This window comes from Neolamprologus multifasciatus, chromosome 1 (genome assembly GCF_963576455.1).
Source record: "Neolamprologus multifasciatus chromosome 1, fNeoMul1.2, whole genome shotgun sequence".
NCBI classification, from domain to species: Eukaryota; Metazoa; Chordata; class Actinopteri; order Cichliformes; family Cichlidae; genus Neolamprologus; species Neolamprologus multifasciatus.
The window spans coordinates 24,211,925-24,230,508 of record NC_140439.1 but is presented as its reverse complement, the minus strand read 5'-3'; the positions used below and the strand labels follow the sequence as shown (position 1 = coordinate 24,230,508).

At 38.2% G+C, this 18,584-nt stretch overlaps 1 protein-coding gene across 1 annotated transcript in view; it reads left to right on the top strand.

Moving 5' to 3' along the window:
• The window catches only part of csmd1b (CUB and Sushi multiple domains 1b), a 437,934-nt gene that overhangs the window by 319,111 nt on the left and 100,239 nt on the right, over nucleotides 1-18,584 (top strand). The window contains 3 exon segments of the mRNA XM_085164942.1: nucleotides 1,917-2,086; nucleotides 10,831-10,987; nucleotides 14,089-14,280. Of these exon segments, the coding sequence (XP_085021068.1) occupies nucleotides 1,917-2,086; nucleotides 10,831-10,987; nucleotides 14,089-14,280 (519 nt within the window).

Sequence of the window (18,584 nt, the reverse complement as noted above, 5' to 3'; positions counted from 1 at the left end):
ATTTTAAAGTGAAACAACACAAAACACTGCAAACCACAACACAATTAAATATAAATTAAAATATGAAAACAAAAAGAAGATGCATATTCTCTGTCATATGGGCCTGCATGAATAAACTTTCTGAATCCTTTATCATCTGCAACCGAAAATAGTTGTGGATGATTACTATACCTTTCTAATGTGACGTTGTTGTCCCTGGCTCTCTTTCTCTCTCTCTCTCCCTCTGGCTCTGTTCCTGTGCTACTGAGTGTAACTACCGCCCCTCCCCCCTCTGCCCAGCGTAAAGCACAAGGCTCTCGTGCAGAGTGAAGTGGAAAAAAGTGCAAGAGAGTACTGAGTTGGAAGAAAACTAATTTTTACAGCGAAAAAAACCCTTAACTTCCGAGCAAACACCGAGTGCGCTACGACTAGTGATGGGTCGTTCGCAAACGAAATGGCTCTTAGAGCCGGGTCTTTGACGTGAACGGCGCGAGCCGGTTCCTTATCGCGAGCCTTCACGTGTTTTTTTTCTTTCTCTCAGCTGACGCTAATGTTTTCGTCACTTTTTACGGAATCAAACTCAAAGTAAGGTCAGTACTTCCAGGCTTTAAACACTGCACGCTCATACTCGCACTCAATATATTATCCATTGTTGATCTACACACAGCTGTTGTCACTTTGGCACTGCTTATGTCACTGTCATGAGACACTCGCAAAAAAATCACGGTTTTAGTAACGCAGTAACGCGGCGAGCTAATCCCTTATATTACTCGTTACTTGAAGAAAGTAATCGTATTACAGTAACCCGTTACAAATAATGCGTTACTGTAATACGTTACTTTAATACGATTACTTACTGCCCATCTCTGCAAAAGATTACCTACAGAAGATGAACAATAACTGAGAGCCATCTTCTGAAGAAACAGGAAAACATCTAGCAAAGAACCTGTCACAGGACCTGCCAGATGCATCTGGCCCTATAGTTCAATTAAGCCTAATCAGAAGTGGCCTCACTGAAAAGGTGGCAGTGACGAAGCCATCCTTACAGAAGGGAAACACCAAGTGAGGGCTGATGTATGCTAAGCTACACATGAACTGGACTGGAAACCAGAGGCAATTTTTACATTGGTTCAGATCATCATCGATCTTTATGTACAGAGGAGGTCAGGAGAGGGGTACAACAGTGAGTGTCTACAGCCGTTTGTAAAACACAGTGGAGGCTCTGTCATGGATCAGGGAGGCAGTTAAGCTTTTTATTTTGGGGGATCTTGTCAAAACTGATGGTATTATGAACGCATAAAAGTACCATCTAAAAATGATCCACCAGGCAGTACCATCTGGAAGAGGTCTGATTAGCTTTTACTGCATTAGCATACTGCTAATGCAGTAAAAGCATGGATAGAAAAACACACAGTGGGACACTAACAGATATGAATTCTTCTGCAGAATCCCAATGTTGAGATTACTGGGATAATCTTGACAGAAAAATGAACCTTCAAGAAGCTTTCAACTCTTTCTGAAGACTACTTTACTAAATTACGAGAGAGTTCAGGCTGTGTTAAAAAAATAGGGTAGTCAAAATGAATATTGACATTCAAGCTCTTTAGAACGGTACAAACTCTGTTTTTGCCTTTTATACCATATTGCTATATTTCCATTTATGTTTGCATCACTTCACCTATTTCTCATTTTTCTAGAGAAATATAAGAGCGGTGGCTCCAGACTTTTCCACTGTTTTTTTTAATAGACTTCTGCATTGTCTCTGCCGAGTTGAAAAAAAGGTTTGTGGCGCTACTTAATATGCGCCATGCTCTCTCCACGTCATGCAGAATGGTTTTTTTGTAATTTAAATAAATTATAACCCAAGCCTGCTATTCAGAGATAATTAGATAGAAGTGTTCTCATTTTGTAACTTCTCCTCCACTGCCTCGCTACAGCTGAGTGTGGGGCCTCCTCACTGGGACCAGAAGGTGTTCTCCTTTCTCCAAATTTCCCCTCCAACTACAATAACAACCATGAGTGCATCTACCGCATTACTACTGAAAAGGGCAAAGGAATCAGGCTGAAAGCTGAGAGCTTCTCATTGCAAGATGGAGATTATCTCAAGGTGTGTACCCTGTGCATACTCACATACACACAGATATGCATGCAAAAATGACAAATTTCACCAATTAGTCCTAAAGTGTATACTTTATTTACTCTCTCTCTCTCCCTCTCTCACTCACACACTCACACACTCACTCACACACACACACACACAGACAAAATACATACAGGATTACACTATCAAATGCTGTCAAAATGCAAAGCTGTATGTACTTTGACTTTGCTTGAACAATCATTACGTGTTTGGCTTGCTGAGCTCTAGATGCTAGCATGAATACTCTATGAAATAATGTGTCAAAGCTTTTGTTCTAGCCATGAACATCTGGTCTAATTAATGTGTCAGGGAATGTTTGTCCTTTAATTATATGAGATGTGCAAGTCCAGGAAAAGGAGAATAGTGAATAACATTAAGGTCTCTGGTTTCTTGGCTTACCTGCTATGTAGTTAAATAGTATCGTCAAGGTAGACCTACCTTTTAGATGTGTTAAACATTGTTGCAAGAAGCAATAACATCCCTGCAGGGGGTTATTAACCATCTTCCCTATTAGTGCTGATGGTGCTCCTGCTGTAGTCATCCATGCTGAATGAATGCTTTGGAAGCAGAGGCACAGAAGGATCAATTCTTCCTCTATTAACCCTCTAATGAATCCACTACAGTGTACAATTATTATTGTGTTTGAAGGTTGGCTTTTTTGCACTTTCATTACTCATATTATGGGGGTACCATCAATAAAATGAATAGCTATTTGACACAATTTGTACAATAGAAGAGAGACGTTTTACCCCAGTTTCAAGCTTTATTGTTGTGTTGCTAGCTATTTTTATTTTGGATGATCACCTCCTGCATGGTTTAGTGTTTACTTTTCAATATCTTTCTTTCTTTCGTTTTTTTGCTGTTTCTTTGTTGTATTCCCTTTTGCATTATTCAAAAAGCAAACTGGTGAAGTGCCAAATAATTGACTTCTACTAAAGGCAACTAAGTCAGTGCCCATAGACTCCCAAGTTAAAACTTCCAACTTCAAGGATAACATTAACATCTAATAAATCCACAGAGTTCACTTTCAGCCTTTATTTTGGACAAAGAAATGTTTGTTTGTTTGTTTGTTTTTTGACAATATATTTATTTGTATTTAGTAAAAAAAAACTCAACTCCTTGAACTTTTTTTCTAAGACACTGAAAGAGGTACATTGATCTGTAACGTATTTAAGATGTGGAGATTTTTTTTATTTTTTTTTATTCAAGAAATTTTTTATGTTATAAACTTGATGTTAAAAAATTCCCATCTGCACAGAGAATTACAGATATTTCTGATGCGCATATATCCTCATAAGTCTCACTCTGGTACCTGCCCCGTTGGCAATTGTGCAAGCTATTTTACAGTCTTAGCGCTGTCCTACAGACATCGTCTAAAACTGTTTTTATTCACAATGTCTCTTAGCAGTATTAGGCCTGAGGGCATGGTTAAGCCAGTATGTGGTTAGAGTGTATTATCAGTCTTAGGCCTAGAGCATTGGCTGAGCCTGTCTGTGGTTAGATTGTATTAGCAGGGTTCTTCCTGACTTTTAGAGAGGCTTAACGTCATTGTAAAAGCTGGAACTGTTCCCAGTGGGATGTGTTTGAAAAAAGTAAAAATCCTTTTAACAAAAGGAAAGTGACGCCAAGATGGTTAACAGACATGCAAACGCCTAAATATTCCCTGTATATTCAGAAAAAGGAGACAAAGGAAATCTAATTGTCAATAGGAAATAAAAATTGCATGTACAAAATATCCCATCAAACCTAATCAAAATCATTTAAAAGTTTGCAGACATTTAAACTAATAAGGTTTTAAATCTCCCCTTTACATCTCCCCAATCCTGAAGCAGCTTCACTGGCTCCCGGTTAAATTTCGCATCCATTTTAAAATAATCCTTTATACATTTAAGGCTATTCATTCTCTCTCTCCACCATACCTCTCCGATTTAGTACAGATGTACTTCCCATCCCGGTGCCTCAGATCTTCATCTTCTCTTTCTCTCTCCGTTCCTCCCGCTCGTCTGATCACAATGGGGGGCAGGGCTTTTAGTTGCTCTGCCCCTCGACTTTGGAATTCCCTACCCCCTGACCTCAGAAACATTACTTCATTCCCTCTTTTTAAGTCCACCCTCAAAACTCATCTGTTTAAAATTGCTTATGTTTAAACCACTGTATGTTCTTAACTTTTATCTGTTATTTTTATTATTATTGTGTATATTTTCAGTTTTTGTGTTTTTATCTGTTGTACAGTGTCCTTGGGTGCTTTGAAAGGCGCTATTTTTAAATAAAATGTATTATTATTAAATGCTTTCCCCCTTGAAATATATGCATTTACCACCTTTTCTGCTGCATAACCTAGCAATACCCATAGATACCACAATTTGCCCTGCATTAGTCCTTTAAACCCTTTGAACAACATAAAATTATCATTTTGTATTGATAAATACAAAATCAACTGCAGCAGCACATCATGTAAAGAGCCTCTGTCTGATTTAAAAAAAAAAATCTAAAATTAATTAGGAAATTACATTAAGCTTTAAATTTGCTGTTTATCAAATGTCACTTCACGAGCTGGCTTAAATTTGAAAACAGTTTCTCATTTTTCACTCCTAATATCTCTTTGTCCTATCTGCTTTCTCCATCTCTGAGAGTCTCAATAATAAATTTATTTTTTTTCTCTCTCTAAAAAATACCTCAACTTTACCTTTAACTAGCAGACAGGCTGTGTGCCAAACTATACAGTTACAATTAGGGTTAAATTTTATGGAGAATTGTGTTTAAAATGCTGCTTTTGAAATTACCTGCCACTTAAACACTTAAACACTCTTCTTCAGTTGAGCTAGCTTGATGTTGAAGTACCTCGACCAGAAAAAAATGATTCAGTCCATCTGGATGCAACGTTTTCGTAGACGTCTACAGTCTCAGTAGACTGCAGGTTTCTTCATCTTTATGAACAGCATTGTTGCATAACGATCAATTGCATAACAATGAGCCATGATTGATCAAATGATCATGTCTTATGATTGCTGATATGCAGTTGTCACAGCAATTAATCGACGACCATGCTTGCTATTCACAGAGAATTGGTTTGGAAACACGGGAATAGGAAGAATGACAGGGATGAGAAGTTAAAAAGGATGTGCAGAGTGTGCAGGCAGGATGTTGGATACTTGGATTTCTGTGGCTGTTCTGGATCATTCTGGATGTTTCTGGCCCACTGCATATAATTATGAAAATATTTTGGAGCACATCATTTACAATATAAAATATAATTCTCTGTGCACCGGGGACAGGGCTGAAAAACAGTATTAAATAGTTGTAATTACCAGGCCTCAGGTGGTGCAACATTAGGAAGACACATGATTTTGCAGTGAAAATCACAGCATGGGCTCAGAAATTCATTGTCAGTGAACACAGTTTGTTCCTGCAACTGCAAATGCAAGTTAAAATTATACAGCGTAAAGAAAAAAAACAACATTTCGAACAAATGCCGCTACCCTCTCTGATCCCGAGCTCATTTAAGATGGACTGAGGCAACATGAAAAACTGTACTGTGGGCTGATGAATCAAAATTCCAAGTTATATAATATAGATGCTGCATCTTCTCTTTGCTAAAGAGGAGCGGGCTCATCGAACCATCTGGCTTCTTTTCCATTCAAAATCATCCTCTTTGATGCTATAGGGGTGCATTAGTGCACATATGTGGCTCTCCAGATCTCTGCTTTTTCTAGAAAGGGTTTGTTTTTTTCAGCCAGATAGTTCTAAACTAAACTGTGCACTGAAACACAGTTGCAGCTGCATGTATGAGGTATAGATTGAGCTACAGCACAACAAATACTTGCCTCGGTACACTACTTCCACAATCAGACTGAAAAACAAATGGACTTGAGCTTCAGACACTAGGATTTAGGTTTTCTGTGACAGCTCAGAGATTGGATATGGATGGGAAAACAAACCAAAAAATACTTGATTGTTAAGATTAAATTTTGCTTATTAGCATAAAAAAACTTGATGTGAATACTGGGAACATATACTGTCTTATTTTGTCACATGAGCCCAAGAAAACACTTGTTTGGCCCATTGAGATCCATCAAGTTTTGTAGTATCTGCTCAGGTTTACCACAGTAATAAATATTGCTCAAGTGTAAAGTTATGGAGCTGTGAGTACAAAGAGCGAGAGGTAGCTGGCACTTATAGATGACACCATGGAAGCTGTGGAAAAGCCAGAATACTTGCTGAAAATATCACTTGGAGTATCCAGAAGCCCAGCAGAATAGAAATGATCCAAATGACTTAATAAAACCCGAAACTGTACTGCCAAAATAATAGAGGTTTCTACAGACAAAATAACTGAAAATACTCACTTTTGTTGTACTAAATTCTTACTTTTGGTCCCGTGTTGTATTATATTCAAACTAAAATCCTTAGAGTTTCAGCTTCTTTTTTTTTATCTTAAAAGAAATCTAATTTTAACCATCCAACATCTGAGTGATATTGCACAAGGGCATCCTTACTTGTGTGCTATACTGCAAAAAGCAATAGTTATAAAAAGATACCAGATGCTTAATGGGATAGGATCACTGTACTATAGCTATTTAAAATATTTATTTAATGTCTATTTCAGGGTCAGTTTGGTGAATGTGTACAACATCTGTGGAGGTCTGCCACAACATCAGAACACTTTGCAATGCTCAAGCTTAGATCAAACTTTTGGTCTCGCGTTTACATCCACTGGGACAGTACTGCAGAACAAATCCATCTCTCATGGAGATATCACCCCTTGATGACAACGGTCTTCACAAATAGGACATTGCATCAAAAACTGTTTAGATTTAACCTATATATAATACCTCATGAACTATAGACTTACTGTAATGCCCATATCGGGCCTGAAGTGGTAAATGGACTGGTTCTTATATCGTGCTTCTCTACTCTACTCTACCTAAGGACTCGAAACACTTTATATAACTTGTTGAACCTCTTGATTCACCCATTCCTTCAAGTGCTTTCTATCTCACACACACATTCATAGTCTTAGGACATTTGGAACAGCCAGGGATCAAACCACCAATCTTCCGATTAGGATGACCTGCTTTACCTCCTGAGCTGCAACCTCCCCTAAAGGCATATATATGGTCACCACAGGATACCACCAGAGATCCCATGTTTTTGTCCCAAGGGCTGGAGATCCTTCACTGAAGTTTAGCAAGACCTACATAAAATTAGAATTAAGTGGTTTTAATGTTGTGGCTGATCATAGTGTATTAATTATAAATTTCCCCCAAAATTAGCAGAAAGCATACAGCAAAACTAAAATGGATGAGTAAAAAGAAATAGCCCCAAAGTGCCACTTAGGCTAGCAATTAGCACGCCACTCCCCGGGCTAACAGTAATGGAGCTAATTCCTGTTACTGCAGCTGAACACTGTGAACACAAACCATTTGTTTAACAGTTCCAGCCAGCTTGAGGCGAAACTCTCCTGTAACATATGAAGCAGCTCATTACAATTTCTCTTGCTGTTGGCTAAGTTTTTGCCCTGGCACTATTAAAGAAGAGGCTTACCAAGCTCAATTTGCCTGAAAATATCAGCTAATACAGTGATTGACCATATTTACTGAGATTTACCCCCATGCCTGAAGAAAAGAGGGAGGGTGAGAAGGAAACAAAGTCGGGGTGTGAAGGAATTGTTATGAAAATAGAGGTGGTAAGAGAACAAGTGAGAACAAGAGAAAGAGTCACACAGACAGAGAGAGGAGGGGTGGCAGATGGTGACATGTTGATTTATGAGCTGCAGGGCTTTTCATTAACCATACTGAGTTTTACTGAAACAGAGAAAAAAAGAAAGAAAGACTGAAGCAGAAAGCAAGAGAGGCAGACGGAACGACGCAAAATTGGAGGACACTGAGAGGGAAGCTGTGGGGTGGGAACATGGGAAGGAAAATTAAGTTTAGTGGAGTAATGCTGCTGATACTGTGATGCAATTTCAACCTGCGCTTCCAGTGGCCATGTACTCAAATATAAACTAGGTACATGTTTGTAGCAGGTGGTGTCTCTGCTGACTGACAGTACTGACTTGAGATAGAACATTACCTTGCCTTCGTCTATTTTCTTTGGCATTCCTGCGACCTGCAGACCTGTCATTAGCAATCTTTAGAAATGTCACTGTCTGCCAAATATAAGCATAACCAACCCAAGTACGAACAATATATTTATATCACATTGTGTGAGCTAGTTTCACTACCAAATACTTATCACCTTTAGGCTTGTGGGAAACTGTCTTCAATAGTTTCAAATGAATCAAGAGAGATTATTTTCTCCCTCAAATTCTTCTTCAAATTAAGGGCTGTTCTCCTCTCTGTCTGCATGTTTACAATGTTGAAAACAGTATTTTCAATAAAACATGACAACTTGTTTAAAAAAGCAACTTCTGTTTGTCACTAGCTCACTTTGTGGATGTAGTGCTAGCTTTGAAACTTACTTTGGTAATAACAAGTACGTCTTATTTTTAGTTTTGGTGAAAACCTGTATTTTTAAGCCATAATAATGGGGCTTTAGTAAGTAAAATACACAGCACAGCCCTTCAATCTAATACTCTGCTCAACTTTCTTGTGTTGCCAAGTTATAAAGATGTTTTTTGGCGGCCATTATTCCACCCTCTGTATCTACTTCTTTCAGTGTGCTCATTCGAAATAAATGGCTTCCAGCTGTTTTGCCTCTTGTTTGTGCTGTTTGTATGAGTGCACAATTACAGCTTAATGAATATATTGCAAACCAGAATTGTTGGAAACTAAAACGAGACCCTGTTCAGCAAGAAATCTAAAATGGTAACATCATTAATGCTTTTGTAATATTTGAATATCGAAAAGGAGGGTGAGTAAGTGATCGACAAAGAAAATACAAACGAGAGACGTTTTTATGTCGCCCTAAACCAAAACTCCTGTCTTCACTTGCTTTCAGTCTTATTCATTTTTCCCCTCCTCTAATGCGCATATCAAATAAAGTCACACATAAACACAGGCATTGGCTTGGCTTTACCAGTGTGTTTAGTTATTAGTAAAAATATGCATACTGAGGCTTCTAGCTTTTATGGAGAAAAAAAATGCTCTATTTCTTGTAAATGGTTTCATCTGTAAAATGAAGGGGGATAATTTTTCAAAATATAAATACACTTTTTGAACACTTATGACAGCTTGAGACAACCTTTACTGTGAATAACCAGCTACAATATTCCCGTTGCCAGTACAGAATTTAAAGTGATTTTCAAATTTACTGTTTGCCAGAGGTTACGAACAAGAATTAAACAGCAAAATTGAAAGTAGGTTCATACAATGTGTTCACTGTGCCACTTTTAATTGTGGCAAACAAAATGTCAGATAAAGCAATTTTTTAAATGTCCTGGACTGTCCTGGAGCGCCCCACCGGGGTGCTAGTTTTTAAAAAAAGTGACTTGCTTTAACCTCCTAAGACCCAAACTCATTCATGGCATGCATTTTTAATTTCTCTTAGAATTACGTGATTTTTTTTTATTTATTTTTATTTTTTTAAGAAAAATGAGATCCACATATGAGGACTTTCGCTTTAAATTTCGATAGAACAGTGGCAGTATAATGTATAAGTGGATGTGGATGGATGGATGTATCCATAAGTGGATATCAGGCCCTTGTAGAGCAAAATGTATTATTTTGGTCTAGACAACCGAAAATGTGATGTGTCTGTGAAGGTTCTCAGTCATCCAGGTCATCGTAGTCAAAGGAGCTTGCAAAGAAAAGCGTCTGGACTTCTTTAAGTTACTTGAAGACGTTTCACCTCTCATCCGAGAGGCTTCTTCAGTTCTAAGGTCAAATGGTGGAGAGTCCCAGATATAACCCTAGTGGGAGTGTCCCCCCACAGAGGGACAAAAGGACCCCCTGATGATCCTCTAATCGCCTGAGCCAAGGTGTGGAACTGGGTGTGGGTCCCAATCAGCCAGAGTTTCGGGTGATTTCATTGTGAAACCTGGCCCCACCTTATCATGCGAATTCCTGAGGTCAGATGGCCGGTCTATGTCAGAGTACTGGATAATAGAGTGTGTCATACCTGTCATGCGTGCCACTTTTGTCCTGGTCGTTGAATATTGGACAAACTCCTTATGGCCATGAGGATATTCTAGGGTGTGTAGGAGTTTGCTCAACCCTTGTGTGTGTGATTCTGTGTGAGATCGAACTTGTCCCTCAGGGTGTCCTGTGGGAGGTTGCTTCAGGAGTACAGTATCTGTTTTTATAGGCCATCCAGTCTTTGTACAACCACCAAGTTAATGCTGTCCTTGCCTACTTTGGTGAAGAGAGATCTGAACATGAAACTATGCTGTCAGTTTACTGGTTGATCTACCTTCCTCAACTATGGCCATAAGCTTTTTGGGTCCTACAAGGAGCAGACCCAGGGGAAGACCCAGGGCATGACAGAGAGATTATGCTTCTTGGCTGGCTTGGGAATACGTCTGTGTCTCACAAGAAAAGCTGGAGTAGGTGGCCAGAGAGAAGGAAACAGGACACAAAGCAATGGATGGATTGGATGCTAAACTAAGAAATAAGCCTTTTATACTTTACCTCCCACATTATGCATTGCCTTTTGGTTTTTCATACCAAGCCAGAAGTGCACTGTGCACCTATGTTCACTGACAGCCTCATTATTTCTAACACTCATGTTTTTATTCATGTCCTGAAACCCTAATCCTTTGTTTTGATTGACAGGTATATGATGGAGAGAACAGTTCGTCACGCCTCCTTGGAAATTTTACTCGTGAAGACATGATGGGTCGTGTCATCAATAGTACATCTAATCACCTGTGGCTGGAGTTTAATAGCAATGCTTCTGGAACTAATCAGGGCTTCCACCTTACATATACAAGTAAGTGATCTTTATCAAAATGTTTAAACCAGGAATACAGATCATTTAAAATGTATATTTACTTGTACAGCGCTGGTTTGAAAGGAGCTTTTAACACAACTCTTGCTGTCTATCACAGACACCTTTCTACTTCAATTTTACTTTAAATTAAAGGGAAATGTGTTGTACATATTTGCACATCCCTAAACTGTTCCTTAATACCTTTTAATGTTTCATATTTCAAATTATGGGCAGCATGGTGGCACGTGGTTAGCACTGTTGCCTTAAGAAGGTCTTGAGTTTGACCCCACCATCTCGCTGGGGACTTTCTGTGTGGAGTTTGCATGTTCTCCCCATGTTTGTGTGGGTTCTCTCTGGACATTCTGGCTTTCTCTTACAGTCCACAGACATACAATTAGAAGGATAAGGTTAATTGATGATTCTAAATTGCCACTGGTGTAAATGTGAGTGTGAATAATTGTTTGTCTCTCTGTGTCAGACTGGCGATCTGATCAGGGTTTATCCCACCTCTCACACTTTGGTAGCGGGGATAGGTTCCAGCCATCCGTGACCTTGTTGAGGAGAAGTGGAAGAGAATGGATGGATGGGTTTTAAAATATTCCTTCTTGATGTTGTACTTGGTGGAGACATCTTTTTGATTATCTACAATTAAACAGAAAATGTATATAGCAAATCAGTAGTTCTAGCCTGAGATCACCACATTAGGGATATCTGGTCTCCCTGATGCCATACGGAGGCAAGAGTTACAAAAAATTACACAAATTGCATCACAAATTGTTGATCAAAAGTAGTCCTAAAAATGACAGCAATATATGCACACAGCTACGCAAACAGTAATTTACTATATGACAAGTAGCTCATCTCAAAGATCGTCATGAAGAGATGTTTATAATTGAAATCTAGAGTGGTAGTAATTGTTTTTGATTGCCCTCTTGAATGTATCCTGCACCTGCCCTATGCTTCAGTCAAGTGATTCTTGAGTGCTACTGTATGTAGCAGAACAAAATAGGTGTCATGTACTACAAAACTGTAGAGACTAGCCTTTCTCAGTCAGCAAATTGTATTGCTTTGTTTTTCTTTTTCCCTTTTTGACAGCTTGAAAGATCAACAATCACTTTTCCCAAGGATTTTCTGTTGAGGGCCAGAGTGCAACAGTAGCTTACCAAGCATACTGTAAAAAATGAGTGCATGAATATCTGAAACAGGCTGTCTTTCTTTCTGACAAACACATATGCGCGCACACATCTTAATAGCTGTAAAGTGAGTCTCTTAAGAAGGCAAGAGCAGCTGCTGTGTAAGTCAAAGAGGCTATTAGAGGAGCATTTATCTGCAAGTCATTAAAAGAAGGTGAGAAAGTGACACATCTCGAGTGGAAGAGCGGCTGGACGAAGGGACAAACAAATGAAGCTAGATGTTATATGGACGCCAGATATATGCTCTGTATGTCAGTTAGGCCATTAGACAACCATCAATCAGTGAGTCATTAAACCAGAGAAGGTGACACCTTCTTCAAAGCGCTGCTGCAATAGATGAGCGGATGGATAGATAAGAGAGATTGATATAAGGTTTAAACAAAAGAAAGGGAGGAAGCAATGGCTGCTGATCAACGGAGGCTGCAATTGCTTGTTAAGCAGAGTCAGAGTCTGAGTTAAACAGTTTCAGTAATGCACATTATTAGAGGCTATTTTAATACAGAAAATAAAATAATGTGCACATCTGTTCAGGACATTAAGAAAGCCGGTTGTTAGCATTTTCTATTACAGTTTAGTAATAATGTGGTAATAGCGGCAAAACAAGAACGTGATAATACAGAAATAGCAAGTTATAATCACTTAATTACCACATTATTAGCCAAGTAATTACATTGTAGCAAAAGTGGTTATAGCTGACTAATATTACATTTAAATTTAAAAGCTGGGTGATAATCAGACAAAAACTGAGGGTACTAAACTAAAGTCAGGACTAAATATTCCTGACTTATGTCTATAGCATTCTTATTTATTTGGATGTAACAATGCAACTATTATGTTTAATGTTCTGGCTTATTACCTATGAAGGGAAACAAAAAGTACTAGGTAACCATAAATAACTATAAGTCAGTATACAGCAATTCATATTACAGTTATTACCATTTTCGTTGCTTGCAGGTTATTATATTGTTATCAAAATATTACTGTTACTGATAAAGTTCTACCATTAGGTGAATCTGTTTTCACTGAATTGACAGGTCTAGACGCAAAAGTCAAACTTATAGATTGAGTGGATTCTCATTTTATGCCCTGAATCTGGCAAGAAGTAAAAACTTAGCAGTTTTACATATAATAACATCACCCAACAGTCAAGTGACTCATAGTGATCATCATATTGAAACAATTTAGCAACGCACTGCCAAATATCTCATTAAACTTTCATTGACAAAAGCTGAAATTTACCATGTAGAAATTTAAGTATCGCTGACTTTATTGGATAATTAAATATCTGTGCTGCTAACTGATGAATCTTCTTGAATAAAGAGCTTTTTTACAGCTCACTGTTTATTGTCCCTATAGCAACCCCTATCTGAGTGGGAATGTTATATCTATCATAAGCTGACCTGAGGGGGAAAAAAGCATATGTTGGTTGCATTCTTGTGTCTTTGTTTAACCATCTGCCTTAATGGCAGGAAGTTTTTCTATTCTTGTGTATCTTAGAAAGTTAGAAACTCTGTTTTTTCTGTGTTTATGTGGGATGTAAAATGATCATTTAATGCTTTTTTTCCCCCCTCCACATTTTCACATAGGAGCCACATTTTCACTGCATAAATTTAACTGGCAATGCTTTCCATTACCATTACAACTCTCATTATATTTTCAGAAAGTGAGAATCCCAACTTTTTCTTTTTTTGAATGTCACAGAAAGAAGCATAATTTTATAATTTCATGTCACAAGTATTAACATTGTGTTCAGACCTTGAAATTCTGTAGGACATATTGAGATTCTCGAGAAGAATACAATAACCTTATGTCCTTTTGTCCAGAATAGAATCATCCTGTGTGAAAGGTAGTGTTGCAGCATGGACAGGAAGACCTAATCACTATGCCTGTGTGTTTGTCTCCACCCAGGTTTTGACCTAGTACGCTGTGAGGAACCAGGTGTCCCTAGTTATGGCTATAAGATCCAGGATGACGGTCATTATGCCAACACTTTTGTCCTGTACTCCTGCAACCCTGGATACAGTCTTCATGGGAGCAGTACACTCACCTGTCTCAGTGGCGACAGACGCGTCTGGGACAAGCCGCTTCCTTCCTGTGTCGGTTAGTATGCCAGCATATGTGTAGGTTCCCTTCTGCATCAATATTTCAGGACTACAAGATCTGAATTATTAACCTCTGGACAACTCTCTTTTTCATACAATTCAGCGAGTGATATAGCAGGGAGAAGCTACTCATGTCTGTTTCTGAGTTGCAGCATGATGATTCAAAAGACAGTGTGCGAGAACAAGTGACTGAGTCAACAGACACATGAATACTTTCAAAAGAGCGTGTGGGAGACTGATTCAACACTGTGGGAAATGTAGTGGTTCTAATACAATTTATGCATAAAAACTGGCCTTTCTGATCATTGGCCTGTGCACATGAGATTACATGCACTGTGGCATCTGGTTGTCATCAGGTATGATATTTTAGTGCATCGTGCTCTCTGTTTTAAGGATTGCGTGGTTAAGATGCAAAAATAAAGGGTGATTTCTGAAGTGATGAATTTATAATGTAAGCCAGACAACTCCCTAGTACCCTGAAGGTGTGAAGAGCATTTTATGCCAGAGACTTTGACAGAAGCCTCAGCTTTCTCTTTTATTCTCAGCATGCACAGCAAATAGAATATTCTATCAGAAGAGACTGAAGGTGATGTAGGAAACAATATTGATTCATCTGAAATTGTTGCTTCTTGAATAAAATTATGGTAAAATACGACCAAACAGAGATATCATGTCATAGAAGAGCTGCAATAACTCTTTTTTTCGATGTACGACTATACAGACTGCTTGCTATATAACCTAATTTTGACCGCATGCTGTTTTTCTAAAGTTGTATAATGACAAAGTTTGTTTGTCTGCATGCTCAAAATTCATTTTAGTCAAATTAGATAGCAATCATTTCAGATATAAAAATTAAAAAGGTTTTCGTTGTTAAACAAACTTACTGCACACCCGTATAAAGCTGATGATTCATGATTAAAACTGTCCTCTTAACAGGAATCACTTCTTCACCCCTTCTGACTAAGTCTGCAACAGAGAATCATAAATAATAAGAAAAGACAGAAATGAAACTTTTAAAAAAGGACAGCCCTCCTGCACTTCTCTCCAACTCCAACAACACTACTTGAGTAGTTGAGAATGCTGACCACAGATTTAAAAATAAAAGAATCATCATCCATTTCCAATGTAAATGTCACAAACAGACAGTTACAGTATATCAGTTTTGCAATGACTGACCACCACATGACTACACACAATGTTTTTTCAGATAGTAAAAATAGTTTTTAAACTGTATTTGGCCCATTTAAAATATATTTGGGCATTTCTTAACGTTTTCAGGCAGATAAACTATCAGAGGATAGCTGTACCTTTAGTTGACATTTAGCACCTCTTAATTAGGTCTGAGAAAAGTATGCCAAGAGATTCAGGTGCTTTTTAACTTGTTTTCCTCTCTTGCTTTTAAGTGTGTAAAAGCTGTTTCATATTTTAACTACAACAAGTACAGCTGGTCATTCTGATTCCTTGTTTTCATTCAGCAACCTCCAGTGAAGCATGGAAGGTTTGTTTACGTGTATTGTTTGTAGCTAGCTTTGAACCCCCTAAAGGAAATTTGCAATTTTTTAAAGTCCAAAATTCCCATTTTGTTCATAAATATTGTGTGGCTTTGCATATTTTGGAAATGAAAGCACAGTTCCTGTAGGTATTCCATCTTGCTGAGTAGATGTGGGCACAGAGCACATGTTAATTTGGAATTCTCCACTGCAATGCTTAACCATGTGTCTTGTAACCTGCCAGTACATCTGAAGTCTGTCATGTGGGTTATACCCAGCTGTGGTTTCTAATGGCAACTAAAAACAATGTGTGTGAATGGATGTGTATGGCGAAGAGTGTGTGTGTGACCCTGAATGCCTCTGCAGTCAGTAAAATTTTTGCAGCTGTTCTGTCACTGCCTTATTTCAGGTAAGCCAGCAACCGGGAGAATACTTGCTGGCAGAGCCCTGGGCTAACTACCTCTGTAGCTACCTTTGCGTGCTCATCCTTTGTCTGTCTGTTGGAGTGTTTGTCTTTCTGCCTCTCTGACTGTCTCCTCCACTGTCTGTCTTGCTTACTCCCATATCTATGTGCATAAGCATGGAGATCAGGAGATAGGTTTGCCTCAGGCTGTTTCTATACCAAGAGTGGTTGTCTGCTACTTTGAGAATATTTTTTTTTTGCCATTTTCCCCTCTCCTTGTTCAAACTGACAAGGAGAGGGGAAAATTATTCCGACAATATTTCAGTTTTGGTAAAATCCAGGTTTTCATACAACACATATAGATTTACAATTTTGCATGTACTTATAAAAACACAAGACATGAACACAATAACCAAGCCACCTCTTCACATACAACTTTATAAAAGTAAAAAACATGAAAGATCAAATTTAAATAAATGCATGCATATTTTTTTACTTTTAAGTTCACACATATGTATAAACTTTCATTACTACAGCACTCACTCACACATTATCTTTACATGGAACAGTTTCATTACAGCAATACATATTGTTATTAGAAAAAACTGTTTTGATAATTATATCTTTTTTCAAAAAAAAGATCTTTTGTATTTTCTTGTAGTGTCCATTTATTATGAGTTACGCGTCACCATAGCTTGGCACGTTACTTTTTTCTGTGTCCTACATAATTTTACTTTCAACAACAGAAATAGTCTTTTTGTTGCAAATTATGTTACTGAGATAAGATTTCTGCTTTTCTATTGGAAAGGTCCCAAAGGGTCAAGCCCAGAGCAGCATGCAGGATTCTATTGGCCTTGAAGTCCTTCCCTGGCTTATATAAATATTGTTTATTTGTGTATGCTGCCATGTTAAGGTCACAAAGCTGAGCTGCAGGCAAAATATTGCAAAGTACTTTATCTGAATAAAGGGATGAACAGAATATTTGTCTAAAGTATAAACATTCTCCCAGTGTGATGACAAGCTCAGAGTTGTGGTGATAGTATGACCTGTAAGGATGTGTGCTTCCCCTGGTTTCCCTTGATATTGTACCAAGTAAATACAGTAAATGTTTACATTTGAGTCTCCTGCAGTCCCCTGTCTACACTGAGGCAACACAGTCTCATCAAAATTTACATGACAATAATTAATGTCAAAGGCAGAGGTAAAGTAAAGCAAAACTATAGTCTTTATCTTTCTTTTAAAGTGGAAAAGCCTTAACTACCCTCCCTCTGCCTGTACATTCATCAGTATATGTCAAAGCCAGAACAGCAATTAAATTTGCAACAGTGTGAAAATATCTCATCAAAATTCTCCACACCTGTTGGCCTGATCTTTAAAACTTCTTCTCTGAAAATTGGCCAAGGCTTACTTTGCAAGTTGTGTTGTGAGTCGTATCTGCCAGCAAGAGTGATAAAAACATAACAGAATAGTTGCCTTTCTTTTCCTGCTTTCATTCACCAGGGACAGAAACAACTATGTTGTTGTACTGTGTATGCTGGCGGGTGTGTTCACATGTCTGGATGTGCTTGCGTAACTGTAGAAATGTTTTCAAGTACGTTTCTGGCCTTTTGTGTGATTGTCTCTTGGAGTACCCTTTGTGTTTGTCTTCACATGGAAATTCTGATTTGTGTGCTTTCTGCCCAGGGTAATGCAACAACAGTAGGTTGCCATGGTTTTGTAGATTGTAGGGCTGTGTTAATGATGCACGTTTAACTCACACAAACAAACACACAGAAATGCACAGATGTACATACACACACGTAGACATACCTAAACAGCAGTCATCTTCTTGCGCTATGTGCTACCATGATGAGTTTAAATCTCTTACCAGCTTTGCCCCCTGATTTGTCCATATTCACTATTTTTAACCTCTCTGTCCACAAAAAACAATATAAAATTAACACAAAACTCACTCGTGCTGTAAACTGCCTCTTTTTTCTTGAACTCCTTAACAGAAAAGAGTCATCAAAGTTATTTGCCAGCCTTGAAACGCTATACCAAAAGCTTGGATAATTCAAGGTTGATTTAACGATTCAAGCAGTTCTTAACTGAATCTCATTTAACTTAACCTTCACACCTCAGTGCAATTTACAGCGAAGAACAGAAGCTACATCTTATAGATAAATTGAAACATTAATACAAAGACCACCATAAAATGTTTAATGTAGGATCTGGTTCTATAGAGAGAAATTGTTTTCAGTGGGCCAAAATGTCGGGCCAGATCTAAAACTGGTGGAAACCCTACTTCTCCAAACCAGCCCGAGGATAAGAAGACCCAGTCAAATACAGTCCCGATCAAACGTTTAAGACCACTTGAAAAATGGCAAAAAAAATCATATTTTGCGTGGTTAGATCTTAACAAGGTCCCAA